Genomic DNA, 20,169 nt, shown 5'->3' on the forward strand with positions numbered 1-20,169 from the left:
GGGCATCGCCAGTGTTTATGCGGTGCTTGACAGCGCAGGTTTGACCCAGAGGACGGTCACTAAGGTCAAAGACATCCCTATAAGAGAAGAGGAGGCGAAGGAGATCGTCAGCGAGGTGGGGCGAAAGGTCTGGAGCGATCATTTTCTTCAGGTCGGGAGGAGACAGATCCGGCGAAGAAGTAATATTGGTGGTGTGCGAGCGACCAGCACCAGGAGGAGACAAGGTCGAGATAACGTAATCGTAGGAGGGCATCAATACAAAGTACAATATTTTGTACTTTGTGGAGGGTGCAATTTCACCCCTGCCTTGATTTTTAGCCACCATTCGTTGCTTTGCACTGTAGGGTTAAGCCCTTTACAGAAAAGTATGAGGTGTTCAGCCGTTTCCTCTTCCTCTCCTCACACACCACACAACGTGTCTATATCTTGGTACTTGACTCGGTACATCTTAGTCCGCAATACTCCCGTCCAGGCTTCAAATAACAAAGAGCTTCCCCTAGAATTGTCAAAGAAATTTTCTTTGGCAATTTCTTGCTTGAAAGTTCTGTATGTTCCCAGTGCTGATTTCGTCTGCATCCCTGTTTTCCATAGACCCCTCTCTGTTTCTTTAACCTTTTTCTTAACCGATGTTTCCTGGTTTGCACCCCTCCTGCAGTCCAAATATTTGATTGACAATTTTCTGGTCAGCTTCCTCCATTTTGTGTCAACGTTCCTCGTGTACAAATAACTGAAAACTCTCCTTGCCCACTGCTTTTCTGCCATTCCTCTCAATCGCTCCTCAAATTCTATCTTGCTGCTAGCTTCCCTGCCCTCGAATGACGTCCATCCCATGGCACCGTGTACTCCCTGATTTGGTGTATTTCCGTGTGCTCCCAGAGCCAGTTTGCCTACCCCTCGCTGCTCAACTTCCAACCTTGCTCGAACCTCTGATCTCATGCACAGGACCGCATTGCCGAAAGTCAAACTAGGGACCATCACCCCTTTCTAAATCTCTCTCGCCACTTCGTACCTATTGTAATTCCACAGTGCCGTATTTTTCATCACAGCTGCGTTCCTGCTACGTTCCTGCTACCTTTAGTTGTTGCATATTTTTCAATTTCCGTTAGGTACTCAGCCCCATTGTTTATCCACACTCGGAAGATATTTGTACTTATCCACTACCTCCAGCGTAATCTCCTGTATCCTATGCTCGCTGCCATGATTATCATTAAAAATCATGACTGCCGATTTTTCTTTACTAAACTTCAAACCTAAGTTATCTCCCTCTTTACCACAGATGTCCATTAACCCCTGCAAGTCTTCCTTGCTGTCAGCCATAAGTTCAATGTCATCCGCATCCATCAGTCCTGGTAATGACTGTTTAATCCATTCTCCTTGCTTGAAAAAGGAAAGGTTAAAGCCAAGTTTGCTTGTCTCTAATTTTTTCTCTAATCTTTGTAAATACAGCATGAACAAAGTGACAGAGGACACCCCTGCCTAAGCCCCTGCTCTATCTCTATAGGCTCAGATACCTTTTGCTCCCATTTTATAAGCACCTTGTTACTTTTATAGATATCTTTTAAAAGATTACCTACTCCATCTTCCCTAGAGTGCCCAGTATGTCCCACAATCCTTTTGGATTACACTGTCATAGGCTCCCCTGATATCCAGAAATGCGAGCCATAGGGGCCTGTGTTCCTTTTCTGCTATTTCAATACACTGCGTCAATGAGAACAGATTATCTTCTAACCTTCTTTGTTTCTGGAACCCATTTTGTAGTTCCCCCAGCACCTCCTCACTCTCCACCCATACCTGCAGTCTGTCCTTTATAATCTGCATCACCACCCTGTAAACCACTGAGATCACTGTTATGGGACAGTAGTTGTTTTTGTCGGCTTCGTCCCCCTTTCCCTTATATATCATGCTCATCCTGCGTAGTCTCCACCCGTCGGGGGCTTTACCGTCCATTATCATTTTGCTCACTTAGATTTTGGGCCCAATGTCTTTATTAACATAATTGGGATGCTATTAGGACCTGGCGACGTGCTACTAAGAACCCTCTTCTCTGCCCTTCTCACATCGCGGCAACTCACTGAATTAAGGCGGACCAGTGGCTCCCATTGCGAAGAGGGCGATTGCACTGGCATTGAAAAAGTAGGAGGTGCTGCGCAGGGAAGACAGCTTACATGATTCCACACCATCTTGGCACCCGCACTCTTTGCACACGCGGCAGATAACCTCTACAGCAGGGTGCGCGGATGCATATGCGATCAGCTGCGCTTACAGCCAGGCCAATTTACCCGCTTCATCCGCCCCCTTCGTCCGCCCCCTTGCGCACGCTAGATAGCATTATCACGAGCTTCCCCCCCCCCCCACCTCCCCCTCTTTCTATTGGCTCGCGCTGGAAGGCGGCACTCCTGAAACCACAATCTTTCTTGTTTCCCCCTCGCCAGCTTTCACTCACACCTAAAGCACACACTGTGCGGGGCGCGATGGGATCTTATCGCTCTTGGACTTTATACTGAGCATGACGCGGCACCACTTAGGCACCACTTTGACGGTCGCTCTTGTCACGCAGCGCGCGGTTTGAGAGGTGCGTTTGCAAGCAGCCACTTGTGTTCAATATTGTATCGGCATTTCTGTGCGGCGGCAGTGAAATTTTATTATGTTGAAATCGCGTACAAACGCACTTCGTTATATTCATGTTCTAAATACATGGTATTTTTTGGACAAGAGGTTCTGAAGAGCTAAATATTTCGTTATATTTAACTTCGTTATATCGAGGCTTAACTGTAATAACTTGCCTCATGCACTTTGCCATACTGATTGTTTACTATATGAAAATGACAAGCATATTTTCACCTCGGTAAAATATTACAAGATAAACTCAATGCTGATTTAGGCGATATCAGCACTTGGTACAAGAATACCCTTCAAACCCTTCAAAAAGTACTTTCATGGTGTTCCATTCCTCAATCAAAGTGGTTCCCGTGCCACTAACAATAGGGCTTTAAGATGAAACACAAGCAACAAACAGCACCAAATTTTTAGAGGTAACTCTAGATTAGAAATTAAAATGTAATCTTGATGTTCATTGACTACTTCAGTGTCCTTTGGTATTCATGTAATCATTAAAACCTTTCTTATTGCGCATTGTCCTTAGGAAATTAACTCACCTAGATGGGCTCCAATGCCTTCAAAATCAATCTCTCCAACTAATGGCTTCGAACCACATTTTATCACTAGGCCACTGTACCAGAGCTTGAATAACCTGTCTCTATTGGAGCTGTTTAAGCAGCTGTCACTCTTTATCTTCAAACCAAAAAATTTTGATAACTTCTTGCCGGCTTATCTATGGGATTTCTTCAAGAATGCTAACGTTGCCAGGTTTTCTGATGTTCACCCCCCCCCCCCATTCTTTCCACGATTTCACACTGTTCACGTTATAAGTTTCCAGTTGCATAGGTTTTGGAGGTATGCTAACTAATGTACACCACCATATGTTAATATAATGTTCTTTGTATAATTGTTTGTTCTTTTTTTGTGTTCTTGCATCTTCCCTTGCTAATCTGGAACGTGTATGAATTGTTGAATTGTACTACCATGTGCACCTAATATACATGCGTTTTGTTTTAGAAGGCCCCCGCTGACAGTTTTAATTTTGCGACCTCCAAATATAATTAACCTCAATAATCCTCTTATAATGTACACAAATGAAATCAGCAAATTTGAACTTGCGAAAAAAAAAGGGTGTGGCAGATGTACTAGAAAAAGTCCAAACATAAGTCGCTTAAGTGCTTTAAAATTTCTTAGTGATAAATGCAGGAATTTGGTTGTGTAATGAATTTTTCCTAGCTTTGCTAAACTGATTGTCCAAACGGAACCACGGCCGATCGCGCATACCACACCGAAAGAGTCATTAACCAAGTGCGTCTCGAATGTAATCGCTAGAGTAGCAGTTGCAAATGGTTGCCGACGTTTCGCTTTGGGGCATTGAGCACTGCACTTTCTGCTGTCATCCAGTCGTTGCTGCTGTTATGCACTTCTCTTGGCAGCATAATGCAGTCGAGCCTTTTCGGCACATAAAAGACGTCACTTTGCTAACATTTCTTTAGTAAAGATCCATTTTTATGTGTTGACCCCATTTCACATTACCACAATCATCAAAAAACCACTGCAACCTAAACAAGGGCAAGCGCACTAATCGGAGACACTGGCACCGCTGCCTGACTTCTGCCTATCTTGTGTCATGCCAGCGTGACTTCGTGCCACTCGAATCACTCAGAGATGCTGGCGCAACCCTCCTCACCCGGTGATCCACTTTTCCTCTAATAACTGCCCCCTAAAGCACTCTCCACATCTGCGTGCACTTCGCCTCTCCTCAGCTCTTGAGATAAAATTGATTTGATTGGGTTCAAAAAGCGTTGCGAGTTGCTGCCCACTCTTGTGTCGGTGGTAACAAATTTGACGTCAGGAGATTGGAATAAAGTCAAAATTGAATAGCTTTACGTTATAGCGCCCTTGTTTGCATGCACCTGTTCAGTTGGTGGACTAGCATTAGTTTTGCTGAGCTCCGACATGACTGTCACGCCACCACACAGCCGTTATCACTGGGATTGGCCACATGGAACTGAGTGGCTGATCTTGGTGACAATGGCGGTGCAGAGGATGCTGTCACCCATAGACACCAACAAGTCAGTTGCTGGTCACGTGAAATGTTGTGAAATAAATTTTATCTCCTAAAGTGAACCAAGAATACTGCCCTTGCTGGGTGGCTGGCATTGCTGATAAGGTGTCACGCTTGCACTCCTCTCGCATCGACGCAATCTCGGATTTATTTTCATCAATATTATGGTGTACCTTTATAATGAATTTCAGATATAACGAAGTAATTTTAGTGGTAGTTGCGAGATTGTTATAATGAGGTTCTACTGTACTAAGCTCTGATATAGCAAAAGAATTGCATTGCATGTAGCAAAGTATTTGAGAAGTTATGGGGAGATTTTTGGATGTGGCAAAACGAAATCTTAGTACTTGCGAGGGGTTGGAGAACTTCACACTGCTTCGATGTGCCTTTCATGTACGAGTTGCTTGTATTTCTGGTATACATCTGCGATCTTTTTCTAATGTTTAGTTTGTTAGGCCTTCATTTAACGAAGAGAAAGGACGAGTTGAAGATGTAATGTCAGTCCTTCTTTCAGTCTTGTCAATCAATCCGCTTAGGGTCACACTGAGAATACTAGTTGCTTTCCCTTTCAGCTGCTCTTGCATCGTCGCCCCACACGAATGGTGCATCGGGTTCATAGTTGAAGATGTAATGTCAGTCCTTCTTTCGGTCTTGTCAATTGTCAATCAATCCGCTTAGGGTCACACTGAGAATACTAGTTGCTTTCCCTTTCAGCTGCTCTTGCATCGTCGCCCCACACGAATGGTGCATCGGGTTCATAGTTGAAGATGTAATGTCAGTCCTTCTTTCGGTCTTGTCAATTGTCAATCAATCCGCTTAGGGTCACACTGAGAATACTAGTTGCTTTCCCTTTCAGCTGCTCTTGCATCGTCGCCCCACACGAATGGTGCATCGGGTTCATAGTTGAAGATGTAATGTCAGTCCTTCTTTCGGTCTTGTCAATTGTCAATCAATCCGCTTAGGGTCACACTGAGAATACTAGTTGCTTTCCCTTTCAGCTGCTCTTGCATCGTCGCCCCACACGAATGGTGCATCGGGTTCATAGTTGAAGATGTAATGTCAGTCCTTCTTTCGGTCTTGTCAATTGTCAATCAATCCGCTTAGGGTCGCACTGAGAATACTAGTTGCTTTCCCTTTCAGCTGCTCTTGCATCGTCGCCCCACACGAATGGTGCATCGGGTTCATAGTTGAAGATGTAATGTCAGTCCTTCTTTCGGTCTTGTCAATTGTCAATCAATCTGCTTAGGGTCACACTGAGAATACTAGTTGCTTTCCCTTTCAGCTGCTCTTGCATCGTCGCCCCACACGAATGGTGCATCGGGTTCATAGTTGAAGATGTAATGTCAGTCCTTCTTTCGGTCTTGTCAATTGTCAATCAATCCGCTTAGGGTCACACTGAGAATACTAGTTGCTTTCCCTTTCAGCTGCTCTTGCATCGTCGCCCCACACGAATGGTGCATCGGGTTCATAGTGGAAGATGTAATGTCAGTCCTTCTTTCGGTCTTGTCAATTGTCAATCAATCCGCTTAGGGTCACACTGAGAATACTAGTTGCTTTCCCTTTCAGCTGCTCTTGCATCGTCGCCCCACACAAATGGTGCATCGGGTTCATAGTGGAAGATGTAATGTCAGTCCTTCTTTCGGTCTTGTCAATTGTCAATCAATCCGCTTAGGGTCACACTGAGAATACTAGTTGCTTTCCCTTTCAGCTGCTCTTGCATCGTCGCCCCACACGAATGGTGCATCGGGTTCATAGTTGAAGATGTAATGTCAGTCCTTCTTTCGGTCTTGTCAATTGTCAATCAATCCGCTTAGGGTCGCACTGAGAATACTAGTTGCTTTCCCTTTCAGCTGCTCTTGCATCGTCGCCCCACACGAATGGTGCATCGGGTTCATAGTTGAAGATGTAATGTCAGTCCTTCTTTCGGTCTTGTCAATCAATCTGCTTAGGGTCACACTGAGAATACTAGTTGCTTTCCCTTTCAACTGCTCTTGCATCGTCGCCCCACACGAATGGTGCATCGGGTTCATAGTGGAAGATGTAATGTCAGTCCTTCTTTCGGTCTTGTCAATTGTCAATCAATCCGCTTAGGGTCACACTGAGAATACTAGTTGCTTTCCCTTTCAGCTGCTCTTGCATCGTCGCCCCACACGAATGGTGCATCGGGTTCATAGTTGAAGATGTAATGTCAGTCCTTCTTTCGGTCTTGTCAATTGTCAATCAATCCGCTTAGGGTCGCACTGAGAATACTAGTTGCTTTCCCTTTCAGCTGCTCTTGCATCGTCGCCCCACACGAATGGTGCATCGGGTTCATAGTGGAAGATGTAATGTCAGTCCTTCTTTCGGTCTTGTCAATTGTCAATCAATCCGCTTAGGGTCACACTGAGAATACTAGTTGCTTTCCCTTTCAACTGCTCTTGCATCGTCGCCCCACACGAATGGTGCATCGGGTTCATAGTGGAAGATGTAATGTCAGTCCTTCTTTCGGTCTTGTCAATTGTCAATCAATCCGCTTAGGGTCACACTGAGAATACTAGTTGCTTTCCCTTTCAACTGCTCTTGCATCGTCGCCCCACACGAATGGTGCATCGGGTTCATAGTGGAAGATGTAATGTCAGTCCTTCTTTCGGTCTTGTCAATTGTCAATCAATCCGCTTAGGGTCACACTGAGAATACTAGTTGCTTTCCCTTTCAGCTGCTCTTGCATCGTCGCCCCACACGAATGGTGCATCGGGTTCATTGCCCAACAGTGACCCAGCAAGTCTGGACGCTTCTTTGGCATTGAGCAAGTCCATGCCATCAACGCCCAAAGAGACCTCGCAAAACATACAGGTGGAGGGGGCAACTGCGATGGTGAGTTACTGCGATGACTTTTGCAGTTTCGCTGTTGTGGTCATGGTATGCATGTGCGGTGATGTGGCGCGTTTATTTTTTGTTGCTATTTCTTAGCAGTGGTGGTAGTTGAAAAGCTGGCGGATTCATAAACTCCGACGGTGTGAAAAAGTCTATTATATTTATTACAATAGGAATGCTGCAGTGAAAAGTGTGAAATGTTACAAAAGATTTGTAATGTTCAAGCAATATTATTTGAAAAAAACACATTCATAAAATGAAATGCTGGTCCAAACCACAAATGCCAACACCACTCGAGAGCGATGCAAATGCTATGTAAAAATTAGCTACATTGGCTCCTAAAGGAGCCAGAGAATTAACATGGCAAGTTTCAGGAACCTTCACAGAGTCAACTTGGCCAAAGTACAAAGAAATATTCAAATCCGCGAGGTCACACGTACCAGCGCTGTGGTGCAAAGTTCAAGAAAATGAAACTTCATTTTTCTCTGTAATAATCAACCTGGTTAGTTAAATCAGTCAAATAGTATTTTTCCTTAGTGTCTCTTTAATCCTTTCTGCTAATAAATCAAGCCATCTGCTTCCCCGAATTCTTCATGGTCAGTGTACTGCTGGACTGTGCTTTTGGTTTTGCAGGGGAGGCGCCCCAGGTGAAAATATTGCAACTGGAGACAACTGGGACCAGTTAAAGTGGCTTATGGCAGAATTCCCAGTGGGGACCAGTTGCCAGTTGGTCCCAGTTGGGACCAGTTGCCAGTGGGTCCCAGTTGGGACCAGTTGCCAGTGGGTCCCAGTTGGGACCAGTTGCTAGTGGGTCCCAGTTGGGACCAGTTGCTAGTGGGTCCCAGTTAGGACCAGTTCCTAGTGGGTCCCAGTTGGGACCAGTTGCCTGTTGGCCCCAGTAGGGACTGGTCGGTCTGCTAGTGGTCTGCAGCTGGGTTCAGTAAAAATGTGACCCGATGGGGCCATTTTTTTGGCTCCAGTGCAAGAAAGAAAAGCTTGGATCATCATCAAATGTTTATTTGATGCAGTCTACAAAGTGTCATTCGATGTAGCCACCTGCAATCTTGATTGAGAGCTTTTCGTTGACTTCAACCAAAGGACGTCCTTTTGAGGAAGTGGTTAAAAAAAACCTGCGCACAAAAATACACACATAGAAGCAGTTAAAAACAGGGGTGCTAGTTCAACCACTAAACGTTTAACCTGGCAATATTTGCTTCCACATTAGAATAATATGGCTCCGCAATTACCAAACTAATTTTAGGACAGTGTGATATATGCTAGCTCAAAATGTCTATCATAATAAAAAATTACGCCACATGACACGACAGGACAATTATAAAGCACACAAAATCAACATGAGATGTGTGTTCCATCGTAACAGTAGGCAGATATAAGGAACTCTAGACAGAAATCTTGCACAGCGTTGTCGGAAACAGGTATGTCATTGCTGCGACGCACACAGCCATCGGCCCGACACCACTGTACAGAAGTACTTACGTCCGCCATCAGGATAAAAAAACAAGAAGAAAACACTTCATACTGTACTATAGAATCATAAATAAGAAGTATAATTACCTCGAAATGGTAAATCGGCGCCGGGGAAAACGCTGCACATCGATGCATGCTGATAGATCCACAAAGCCGCAAAGGACAGGGGTAAAAGAGTTGGCTTGCGTTGTTTTGAAGTTACAACAGCAGCCATAGATAAAAACTATCCAAATGTACTACCGCACGAATGAGATTGCGCAGGCGCTAACACCACGGGTTCCTTAAAAACACATCGTTCAGTCACAAACACGCACGCACGCCTCGCGTGACGCCTCGCTACGATGGCTAGCCTCGCCTTGACATGGCAGCCGCCATTGCAACGTGCTGTGCGCAACTACGGCTGACTACGGTCACAGTTTTATGTCTTTCCTGCCCGCCGTGTTCCCTTCTCTGCGCTACTGCTCTTTGATGTTAATAAATATTACGGCCTTTTATGCGGTATCAAGTTAGCAATTTAGATTAAAAGTTTAACATTTACTTTATGCGAACTTCAACAGAAAATACGACACTGACAAACTTCAGCCGCAAACAAATATGGTTGCTGCTATTGCACCGTCGTTCGTAAGCTGACCGGGCACCGCGATCTGCCGTGCAGATTACGACTGGTTGTTCGGTTTTTCCTTTTTTTTTTTTTGTGGGGAAGTATTCGCTGTACTCTAAACATTAGCGACTCAACTCAACGACTCATCGCGACGAGGCTCAGTGAAGCATAATTGGCAAGACCATGTAGGCGCACGTCGCTTTTGTGTATGTCGCTGAGATGGCCATTTCTAGTTTAGTGCGCTGAAACTAATGCAAACGTACGAACGCAATCTGCTGCACAATTGTACAGCAGAATTTTTAATTATTCAGTGATTAATTATAAACACCTCTCCATGCAAGCAAGCGGTCCGCTAGTCTAATTTTTTATCAATTAACTTTCACCAGCAAACAAGAGCTGCGGAATCCAGCAATACATGTTGTATCAGACCAGCAACAATCAGCATAAGGCCAATAGGACCTATTAGTCTAATAGAGAAACTAGTAGACATGCAACACTGATTGTATAAGACTAATAAGCACAATACACAGGGCCATTGGTCTTACAGGTAAATCAGTACGACTAATAGAAATTTCTGTTGGTCTAATACAAAACTTATACAACTAATACAAAACTGTATTAGACTAATTATTACAAACTTCTATTAGAATTTTTGCTAGGGTTGCTCAAACTGCCAAACATAATTGCTCAGTATAAGTAGGACTAGCTGCTGCTGTCTTAGCAAGCACTGCATGTTACTTGCTTTCAGTTAAACTTCTGTCACCATTTCATTAGGATCCAAACTGGAACCAGTTGCTACCAGTACAATTGGTCAATGTTTAAGTTGGTTCCAGTTGCTACTGATACAACTGGTCAAAGTTCCAGTTGGAATCCAACTGGAACCAGTTGATTCCAGTACAATTGGTCAAAGTTCCAGTTGGATCCCAACTGGGTCCAGTCACTCCCAGTATAACTGGAAATTGTTCCAGTTGGATCCCAACTGGAACCAGTTGCTACCCAGTTGCTTTCCAACTGGGACCAATTGGTGTGTAACTGGGACCAGTTGGTTTCCAGTTGGAACCAGTTCATCCCAGCTGATCCCAGTTGGATCCCAGTTGGAAATTTTCACCTGGGGCTCCTTGCTGCTGCCCATGATAAGGCTTATTTCTTCTACCCGTGTTTATTTTTGCAGGGCATGGAGAGACCGCCCAATGATCCCGCAATGGCAGAGCGCTTTCGTCGTCTAGAAGACCTGATGGCAAGCCATATGCAGAAAATGGAAGACCTGTTGGCTGAGCAGAAGCGCCACATTGATGCACACCTGCGTGACATCTACATCCAGGTGATGCTGATGGGGCACTCCTTCATGGTCTGTGTAAACTTCTCTTCTGTCCCTCTCAAAGAGCACCTCACAAAGTTTGAGCATTGCAAACTAAGTTCAGCGCATAAATCGCACAGTGGGCAAAGTGTCTGCAAAGTGGGAAATGGCTGCGTGATGCAGAAACAGTTGAAATTTCAAATAGGAAGTCTTGCGTCCTTCCTCTCTGCCATCCTCGACTGCACTTCCCTTCTCGTGGTACCCATTCTGTAACTCTAATGGTCCATCGATTATCCATCCTACGCATTACATGGCCTGCCCAGCTCCATTCTTTTTCTCTTAATGTCAATTAGATTATTCGCTATTCCCATTTGCTCTGTGATCCACACCACTTTTTTCCTGTCTCTTAACGTTAGGCCTAACATTTTTGGTTCCATCGCTCTTTGTGCGGTCCTTAACTTGTTCTCGAGCTTCTTTGTTAACCTCCAAGTTTCTGCCCCATATCTTAGCACCGGTAGAATGCAATGGTTGTACACTTTTCTTTTCAACAACAGTGGTAAGCTCTCAGTCGGGATTTGGCAATGCCTGCCGTATGCACTCCAGCCAAATATTATTCTTCGGAAAATTTCCTTCTGATGATCAGGGTCACTGTGATTAATTGACTTGATAAGCGTACTCCTTTACACAGTAGCGCACCCAGGATCTCTGCCAGGGGGGGGTTGACAGTTTGCCAATACCATCTAAACAGCACTAATTTCGATTATTTCACGGGAAATTGTCAAAAAATGCGCTCTTTGCGAGTGTGCAGTCGATTGCGCGTCTTACATCTTAGTTGCAGCACTCAAATGCGTAAGGAAAGAAAGGGGGTTAAACAAAAGGGGGGGGGGTTAAGTCGGCCTCAGGGGGGGTTACAACCCCCGAATCCCCCCCCCCCCCCCGTCGGTGCGCCACTGCCTTTACAGACTCTAGACGCTGACTGGCGATCCTGCATTATTGTTCTCTTGCCAGGCTATTGAGTGTTATCATTGTCTCCTGCATAATAATCGACCCCACTCTTGCCTTCTCGGTTAAGGTCCTCAATCCTTTATTGTAATTTGCCCCCATCGTTGCTGAATAGGACAATGTCATCTGAAAACCGACAGTTGCGGAGATATTCGCCATTGATCCTCACTCCTAAGCCTTCCCAGTCTAAGAGCTTGAATACTTCTTCTAAGCATGCAGTGAATAGCATTGGAGAGATTGTGTCTTCTTGCCTGACCCCTTTCTTGATAGGTAACTTTCTACTTTTCTTGTAGAGAACCAATGTAGCTGTGGAATCTTTGTAGATATTTGCCAAGATATTTACGTACACACTAATATGAGGCAGTATAGAGTAGCCAACAAATTATTCACTCAGCAGGGATTGCCCGAAATTCTGAATTACTAACACAGCGGAAACGCAAAATGGTGACCACGAAATATGGGGGAAGGGAGCTCCAACACGTGGAGTGTGAGTTATGTGGGAGTTTTTGCCTTTTAAGTGTTTTTTCATGGCAGCGCGAATATTGCCTTATAGTGTGGCTGCACGGCATTGTGGCGCGCGCTGCCGTGAAGCCACACCTAAGGGCAAAATTTACGTATAAGGCAGGGGGTGACTTCGAGGCTAAAGATTCTGTGAAAAAGCCTCGCCTTATATTCGAATGAATACAGTAGGTGGTGTCTAAAACATGGCACCCATGATGTGTTTCCAGCCTTGAAATCACTTCTGGCACATGCAGCCCACAGAAGCTTAGCTATCGAGATTTGCCTCCCCAGTGGCTCAGAGGCAACAGTCTCTGGGATGCAGATTTGGACAACGTATTCATGAAAAGTCTTGTTTCACTGGTAATAGGGATATTCAAATAGCGAGGTTACGTAATTGAATATGAATTTTCAAGAAAAGCCTTCCAATATTGAATTTAATACCAAATATTTTCTCATTTCTAAACAATGTGCATTGTAAAAGTTCTACGGAGCCTATCGTATTGGATACATGTAATGCGGTTCATAACTGCATCTCTGATTAACTGGAAAGCTTGTAAATGATGCACTGAAAGGTGATTATATCTGGCACAACCCTAATGCAAAACCCAGTATCCAGTGCCCAGTGCCATGCCTGATTAGGGGCCCAGTGTAGCCCGCTGAATGCTGGGATGCTGGCAAGGCACATGCCGGCATACTGGGAGGTGCTGGGCACGGGATACTGGTGCGAAATGCAGCTCTAGAGTGAGAAATACATGGTTCCTGGCTACCTTATACATTTTTTTTCAAATACAAAAAGGAACAGAGGGTTGTAATGCAATTAAAAAAAGGGGAAAAAAACTAAAAGCAAAAAAGTGCCCATAGGATTCGAACCTCTGACCTACAGATCCCAATCCCAGTACCATACCACTACGTCATGCCAATTCGTGAATACCAATTTATAATTTGTCATGTCAACACACAGACACAGTTGCAGTGTTGCACAGATGTCTCGCGCAGACATAGTAGATGCGCTATCGCCCCGCAACTAAAATTTACGCTTCTATCCGAACGAACAAGTTGTTGTCCGTATTGCATAGTATGCCTGGAAGTGCTGCAACACTGATTTGCTTTTGTGCAACTCCGAAAAAAGCCTTAAATGAACTGCCTACCCGGGACGCTGTACGGGCTGTTACTGCCGATTTTGACAGCCGTTTCTTGTTCTTCGCGCAAGGGTAGTGCAACATTTCTATAGCTCGACAATACATTTCAATCGGCACGTATGTGTAGTCACATATCTCCGTCAGAGAAGCGGTTGGTTAATGTGGCTGGCAGCCTTCGGTGAATGCACATATACATATGTTCATAACGTGTCACAACGGCACTCATCGCTTGTTGTGCTGACACTGTAGACACGAAAGAATGGTCTGTTTAAAAACACCAATGGGAAAGCTGAACTACAGAGTGATTTAACCTCGTTAAACTTGTTGATTTCTCAGCTCAGACGGGCCCCGATAGAATGTAGACGGACTCAGCAGGTACGGTAGGCCTAACCTTCTGCTAATAAATCAAGCCATCTGCTTCCCTGAATTCTTCATGGTCACTGTACTGCTGAACTGTGCTTTTGTTACTGCAAGGGAGGCAGTTCTTGCTGCTGCCCATGATGAGGCTTCTTTCTTCTACCCATGTGTTATCTTTGCAGGGCATGGAGAGACCGCCCAATGATCCCACACTGGCAGAGCGCTTGCGTCGTCTAGAAGACCTGATGGCAAGCCACATGCAGCATACGGAATACCTCTTAGCTGAGCAGAAGCGCTACATTGATGCACACTTGCATCACACCCACATCCAAGTGACGCTCATCGGGCAATCATTCATGGTCTGTGTAAACTTCTCTCTCCCTCTCAAGAGCACCTCACTAACTTTGAGCATTGCAAACTAACAAGTTCAGAGCATTAATTGCGCGGTGGGCAAAGTGTCTGCAAAGTGGGAAATGACTGTGTGATGCAGAAACAGTTGAAATTTCAAACAGGGAAGCCTTGCGTCCTTCCTCTCGAGGGAGCTGAACAATGAGTCAAGGTCATGTGCGCAAATGTGAACAATCTCTGTGCTGGTACCTGATGAATGCTAAAATGTTTGTATTTGAGCTTCAGAATCTTTTAACTATTTTTTTAGTACACTAGGAAAAATAGAAGCACACGAATCGCCTCAACTTTGTTGTCGGTGCGATAATATCAATCAGCGGCAGGCTTCCTGAGGTCCGATCGAATAGCTGCTGGGTTTCGTGTCGACTGCACAGCACTGCGACAACTGGCAGTCATCGCTTGCGTACAAACTACTGGAAAATGAGGCGTTATCTGCATTTGCATAATTTTGTTCATGAATACAGCTATCCGCACAGTCAAAAGGGGAATGCACAAAGCGAAAGTGATCTTCAGTGTCGCATATTCATGGGCAGCTCACGCACCTTTATTCCAAGCTGCAACACCGTCGACATGAAATAGACATTTATGACACCAAATTATAGCACTATTTAAGACAGGAGTGTATTTTTTTTCTTTTTTGGACAGGACATGCCCATAAAATTGTATCCAGCATTTAATATTGAACAGCGCCTATACTCCGGCAGTGCGGCACAAACGAAACCAGTGCAGTTTCCAGTACGAGCCAATGAACTCCAGCGCATGTACATCGCACACCAGTGTGCCCCAGCATCATAGCAGTGAAACCAGCTTCTCTTCCAGTGTGACCCAGCTCTTATCCAGCGATCTCACCAGTGTTGCAGTGACTCCCAGCGTGCGCCAGCGTCCCTAGTGCCATCCAGTGTCAAAAAAAGTGCTGGTTTCACACTGGAAGACAGTGGAAGTTGGGTTTTTTCTATAAGGAACCTTGAGAAATGACTGTAATAAAACGTATGAATAACACACCTGATGTTGAAGCAAGGTTGAACATAACTACAAGCATTGTGCTTAATTTTATAGGGATGCAAACATAGCGAGATAGTGTCCAGTTAATAGAGTGAATTGCCTGCCTTAAAAACGGGAATATAGGTCAAGCTTTTTGTGAACAAATTTGTGAGAAATTGCCCCCTTGTCTCATATTGTGGTCTTTGGCAGAATTTCACTTGTAGTCTGGCCACTACAGGACAAGAAATAAAAATTTAGAAAGTATTGTCATTTATGTTGTTGCTGTTGCAAATACTTGAACATTGCAAACAGTGTGCAAGCGTGTCTTCTTACTGTCTCAGAGTGAAGAATTAGCAGGTCATGGCTAAAACAATGTCATAGAATTTGCAAATGTGAATGAGAGCATGGGGCACTGCACCGTTTTGTTGTGAAATGGTGCAACCAGGGTGAATGAAACTGCTGACTCTCGTCGAAAGCTCAGCCCCTACACTGTTCCCGCTTCACGAGAATCGTGTGTGAGGACAATTTTCTGCTGGGTAAAATTGGCGGCGCGGAAGACAAGTCTTGTTAGCCACTGTAGTATGCAAACACGGTGTAAAAACCTGAAGCTGCACCCAACTGGATGACCAGCACAAGCTGGTGGACTGGGCGAAAAGGACGACTCGGCGCCAATGCTTCCTGTACAAAGGGAGGGCTCCCACCACAGGATGACAACAATCTGCAGAATAAAAGTAAATTCATAATCGTGCAATCGATGGGAGCTAGACAATCAAAACAAGTGAATGGCAGATCAGCCATGCAAGGATCCCTACAGTCAGCTACAAGTACACGGATTGCCGGCTGCACCTCGTTTGCCTTGTACATGCTGCTTATTGCCCTATGAGTGTTGTGTGTGCCTAGTTGTGCATAACAGATCCCTTAGACATCACCAGTGATGTGATGTGTGAGATTTAATAAGTGACTAGCGAGGCTGCCACGATTGAGAATCCTCACAGTGCACGTGTGGTTTTCGTCTCTGATGAAAAATGAGCATATTGATCAAATAAGGTGTGTTCTGTGGTACAGCATCTAAAAAGAATTTTTTTCAATTTTATTCACCTCAGTCAGGGATCTATCTATATATCCTGCATTGACCTATATTCCTGTTTTAATGGCAAATTGAGAACATTCCTAGACTGCGTAAAGTTGAGGCGTCCTTATTGAGTGAATGTAATAATGAGCAGAAGTTAACCACTCCTTGCGTTTACTCGGCAGCTATTGTATGTGCGGCGACTGGGGCTTACCTGTAGTGCAGTCATTCGGAAGCGTCACCACTTTGCTGTGCCTTTCTTGAGGCTCTAATAAGTGTTGTCATCCTTTATATCCTAATGAAAATGAATATTTGGCAACTTCAATAGGGAATTCTCGAATTCTATATGCATCAAATAGCAAAGACTGTTCAATTTGCACTTGGATTTTCAAATAATCGTACACCCCTGCTTCATAATGTTAACGCACATATGGGTGAAAGTGAGCCAGAAAATAACAAGCATAACAACTGAAACTGGCAGACTGTCAATGCAGATGTCTTTCCTTCAATATTAGTGGTTTACTGGTGCTGTCCACTTTTTATGTAGCTGTGCAGCACAATAGAAGTTGTGTGTTAATGAAGTGTACTTGTACTTAACAAAGAAAAAAAAAACATTTTACATGCCGTTTGAGTAAATACTCAACAATGAGTCTTCATTTTAGGCTGGCTCTTCAAAAAAGATGCCGATCTAAAGCATTTAAATCCTGGAAGCCCCATGAATACAACAGCATTTCAGTGTCAAAGTCTAAGTGACTTTATGGAATGGGTGGATAAATAATGTATTGGGTGAATGGGCAGATGGGTGGATGGAAAGAGGTTTATGAGAAATAAGGCTGTGTTATTCCATATCTAATAGCCGGCTTCAGCACTGTCATCTTGAAGGTCCCAGATCTGTTATAGAAGTAGATGTCACAAGGTGCACGTTGATTCTCTCTTGGAGAGTGTGCCCTGTTCCTCCCATGACAGATTGACGAGAGTTAGGATGCTGGTGCCACGAAAGTGTTGACAGGAAAGGCATAGGTGTTGGGCTTCAGACCAGTGCTGGCAGCATTGCAGCACTTCTGATTGTTACTACCCACATAGTTTTTATCTTCCTCGTGAACCTTGTTGTCTCTGTACAAAAATTTTAACTTTGACCTTTATCTCCTAACAGTCAACCTATTCTCGTGAAATACAATCAGTTTTCAAAGAATGCTACATTGGTCTAGACTGATGTAGTGTTTCTCTAGTGGCCCTTGGAGATAGAAAATAGTGTGCTACGAAAGAGCCATCTTTCTCTTTTTTTTTTCATGTGCCCACTGCTGAATCCAAGCTATTTGCTTAGGCATCTTAGAAGGGAGCAACTTGTTAGATGCAATAAGTTAGTTGGTTGTGTGTTTGCCACTCGTTTGTCCCTTCACAAATGCAGTTATTGCAAGTTGGAAATCCTGGCTGCCATAGCCTCTTTCTGAAGGGGGAAGAATAAAAATGCTTCTGTTCCAAGCTTTGACCGCTTGTGAATGGTTTAGTTTCACGTGGCCAAAATCAATAGAGGCACCTCTATTCTCTCACGTTTCTTTGGCATGCTAAGCCCTATCAGCCACATCAAATCAATCTTTCTTTGGTACATTTGATAGCAAAATTGTTTGCACATAAACACACAAATTCACGAGTTTGTGCATTGTGCAATCAATGTGCCCTTTTGTGGTTGCAGTTTTACACAGATAAATGTGCTATCAAATATACGTACCAATTAGCCCACCAAGAAGTTCTAGGGAGCTACATTTCTTTGGCATGCCATAGTGTAATGGAGCATTTTATTGTAGGGTTATTAAATAGATACTGTTCTAACACCCCTGCTTGCCCCCAACTGCCCATTGTGCAGTAAATGAACTATATGTACCCACAGTTGGTGACTTGGGATGTTAGTAATAAGAGGAATGGTATTGTTATTTGAAATATATTCTATTTTTATTGTGAATCTGCGTTTCTGTTCATTCACGATTGATGAACCGCTGAACCCCAGCTGGTGCACTGCTTGCTCTTAGTAGTCACTTCCTGGCTTTCATTATCAATCCTCTGTTCTTTTGCAGCAGGACACACGAGTCATGCTCCGGGAGGTATTGAATGAAGTGATGGGGCTGCGAGCCGAAATGGCAGAACTGCGCAATGCCCTTTAGTGCACTGGGTGCAGCCAGTGTCCTTTTAAATAGTCTTGTTTACCATTTTATGTTTTACTTGTATTAAAGATGCCTATTTAAAGATTATGTGTATGCAGATGTGGTGTTATTATAAGTGTTATCAAACTTGATGCGACCAGTATGAACGACAGAGCTGGGGCAACATGGAACTGCTGCGGATGGTGGTGTAAGGTGAACTCGGAAGCAAACTACTGCAGGCGGCGGTGCTAGCGCTAGGTGCGCTGCTGATGTTCCGTTCATTGTAAGCCGTTATCACTTTTAGCGCCTCATTCATCCTCATCGAACCATTAACCGTACTCCGGCAGCGGCGTACGGCGTGGCAGTGCGGTCCCCATCTTGAATGCAATCTACGATGGGTACATGTGTGCGCTGTGTTCTCACTGCTTAGTTCGTGTTGAAGAAAGAGGCGCGGGCCCTATCTTGAAAGCGATGTGCGATGGAGGACAGGGTGCACTGAGTGCTGATAGCTTCATGTGCGCTGTGTTCTTACCGCTTACTTGGCACTAAAGGTGAATTGGCTCGTTGTAGGCCGTATCCTGAAAGCGATCGCCTTACGTGACGGACGGACTTGTTTCCTCGTTCAGTATAGCATAGAAATGCTTACGCACTTAAAAATAAAAGCGCACCTGAGTGTTATATGCACCTGAATGGAAACATTGACCTGAATGTAATATGCCCTCAATTTATAAACGTTACGATCACTCACTAGGATAATTTTGCTCATAGGCGAGATTGTATTATAGACACAGACCACGCCCCCAAATTGACGTAGCTTACCATATTTGCACAATTCTAATGCGCACCCAATTTTCGCTGGCTTAATTTTAAAAAATAGCGCACCTGAATGTATTAACTAGGCGCTCCATTTATAAAAGAAAATTGTGGAATGTCCCCACGTTCGCGATCAGAATAAGCTAGACATGCAGAAATTTCAGAGGGGACAAAGAGCAACTCCGGCTGTCAACAGATGTCGATGAAATTCACTGAGTACGTTCTGCTGCACACTTCCGTTATGTCCTCAAAAAAGCAGGTTTGAGAGTTGCACAGATTTTTTACAAATGAGTTTATTTCACTGCCTCGAACACCCTACCTCAACACCACCTCAGTTACAGGCCACATTGTGTACGACGTCAGGAGTGTTCCACGCAGAGCATGCTGGAATCATGCAGACGAGCGTGGGGGAGTCGTGACGATCGTGAGCTAGTGCTTAGCATGAGAAGTTGCATTGCCTGTGGACGCGGGCAAGTGATGGGGGTGTTAAGTGGTGTTCCGTCGTCGGCTGCACGAACTTCAGCCCTCGCCATCCGCACACAGCTTGAGCTGATGCCGATTGTATTCAGCCGAGGTTAACCCTATAACACAGTTGCCGAGTTCGTGCCCGTAGTGCTGGTGGACCGGAGCGACCAACCTGAAGCTAATTAAGCCATTCGAATGGAGAAAACTGCTTCTGTAGTTCAGTTTTGACTATACGGATGTGGAATAAACTTCCTCATTTCGTGTAGTGCACACTCGAAAAGCTAGAAGCGACGACACGACGTGCCATCAACATGCGTACATTGCCGTTCTCAAAGGCGGCCTGTCGCACTCGCCAGCGCTTCCCTAAATTAAATGTGACTGCGTGGATGGTTGC

General features: G+C 44.6%; 1 protein-coding gene across 1 annotated transcript in view; it reads left to right on the forward strand.

Moving 5' to 3' along the window:
• Positions 1 to 18,594, forward strand: part of LOC119442935 (protein NEDD1-like) — a 131,318-nt gene extending 112,724 nt beyond the window's left edge. The window contains exons 12-15 of the mRNA XM_049661944.1: positions 7,362 to 7,519; positions 10,780 to 10,956; positions 14,087 to 14,263; positions 18,432 to 18,594. Coding sequence (XP_049517901.1) covers positions 7,362 to 7,519; positions 10,780 to 10,956; positions 14,087 to 14,263; positions 18,432 to 18,518 — 599 coding nt within the window. The 3' untranslated portion in view covers positions 18,519 to 18,594. The remainder of the gene's footprint in view (positions 1 to 7,361; positions 7,520 to 10,779; positions 10,957 to 14,086; positions 14,264 to 18,431) is intronic.
• Positions 18,595 to 20,169: the final 1,575 nt, after the last annotated feature.

The sequence above is a fragment of the Dermacentor silvarum genome, chromosome 1, assembly GCF_013339745.2.
Source record: "Dermacentor silvarum isolate Dsil-2018 chromosome 1, BIME_Dsil_1.4, whole genome shotgun sequence".
Taxonomy (NCBI): domain Eukaryota; kingdom Metazoa; phylum Arthropoda; class Arachnida; order Ixodida; family Ixodidae; genus Dermacentor; species Dermacentor silvarum.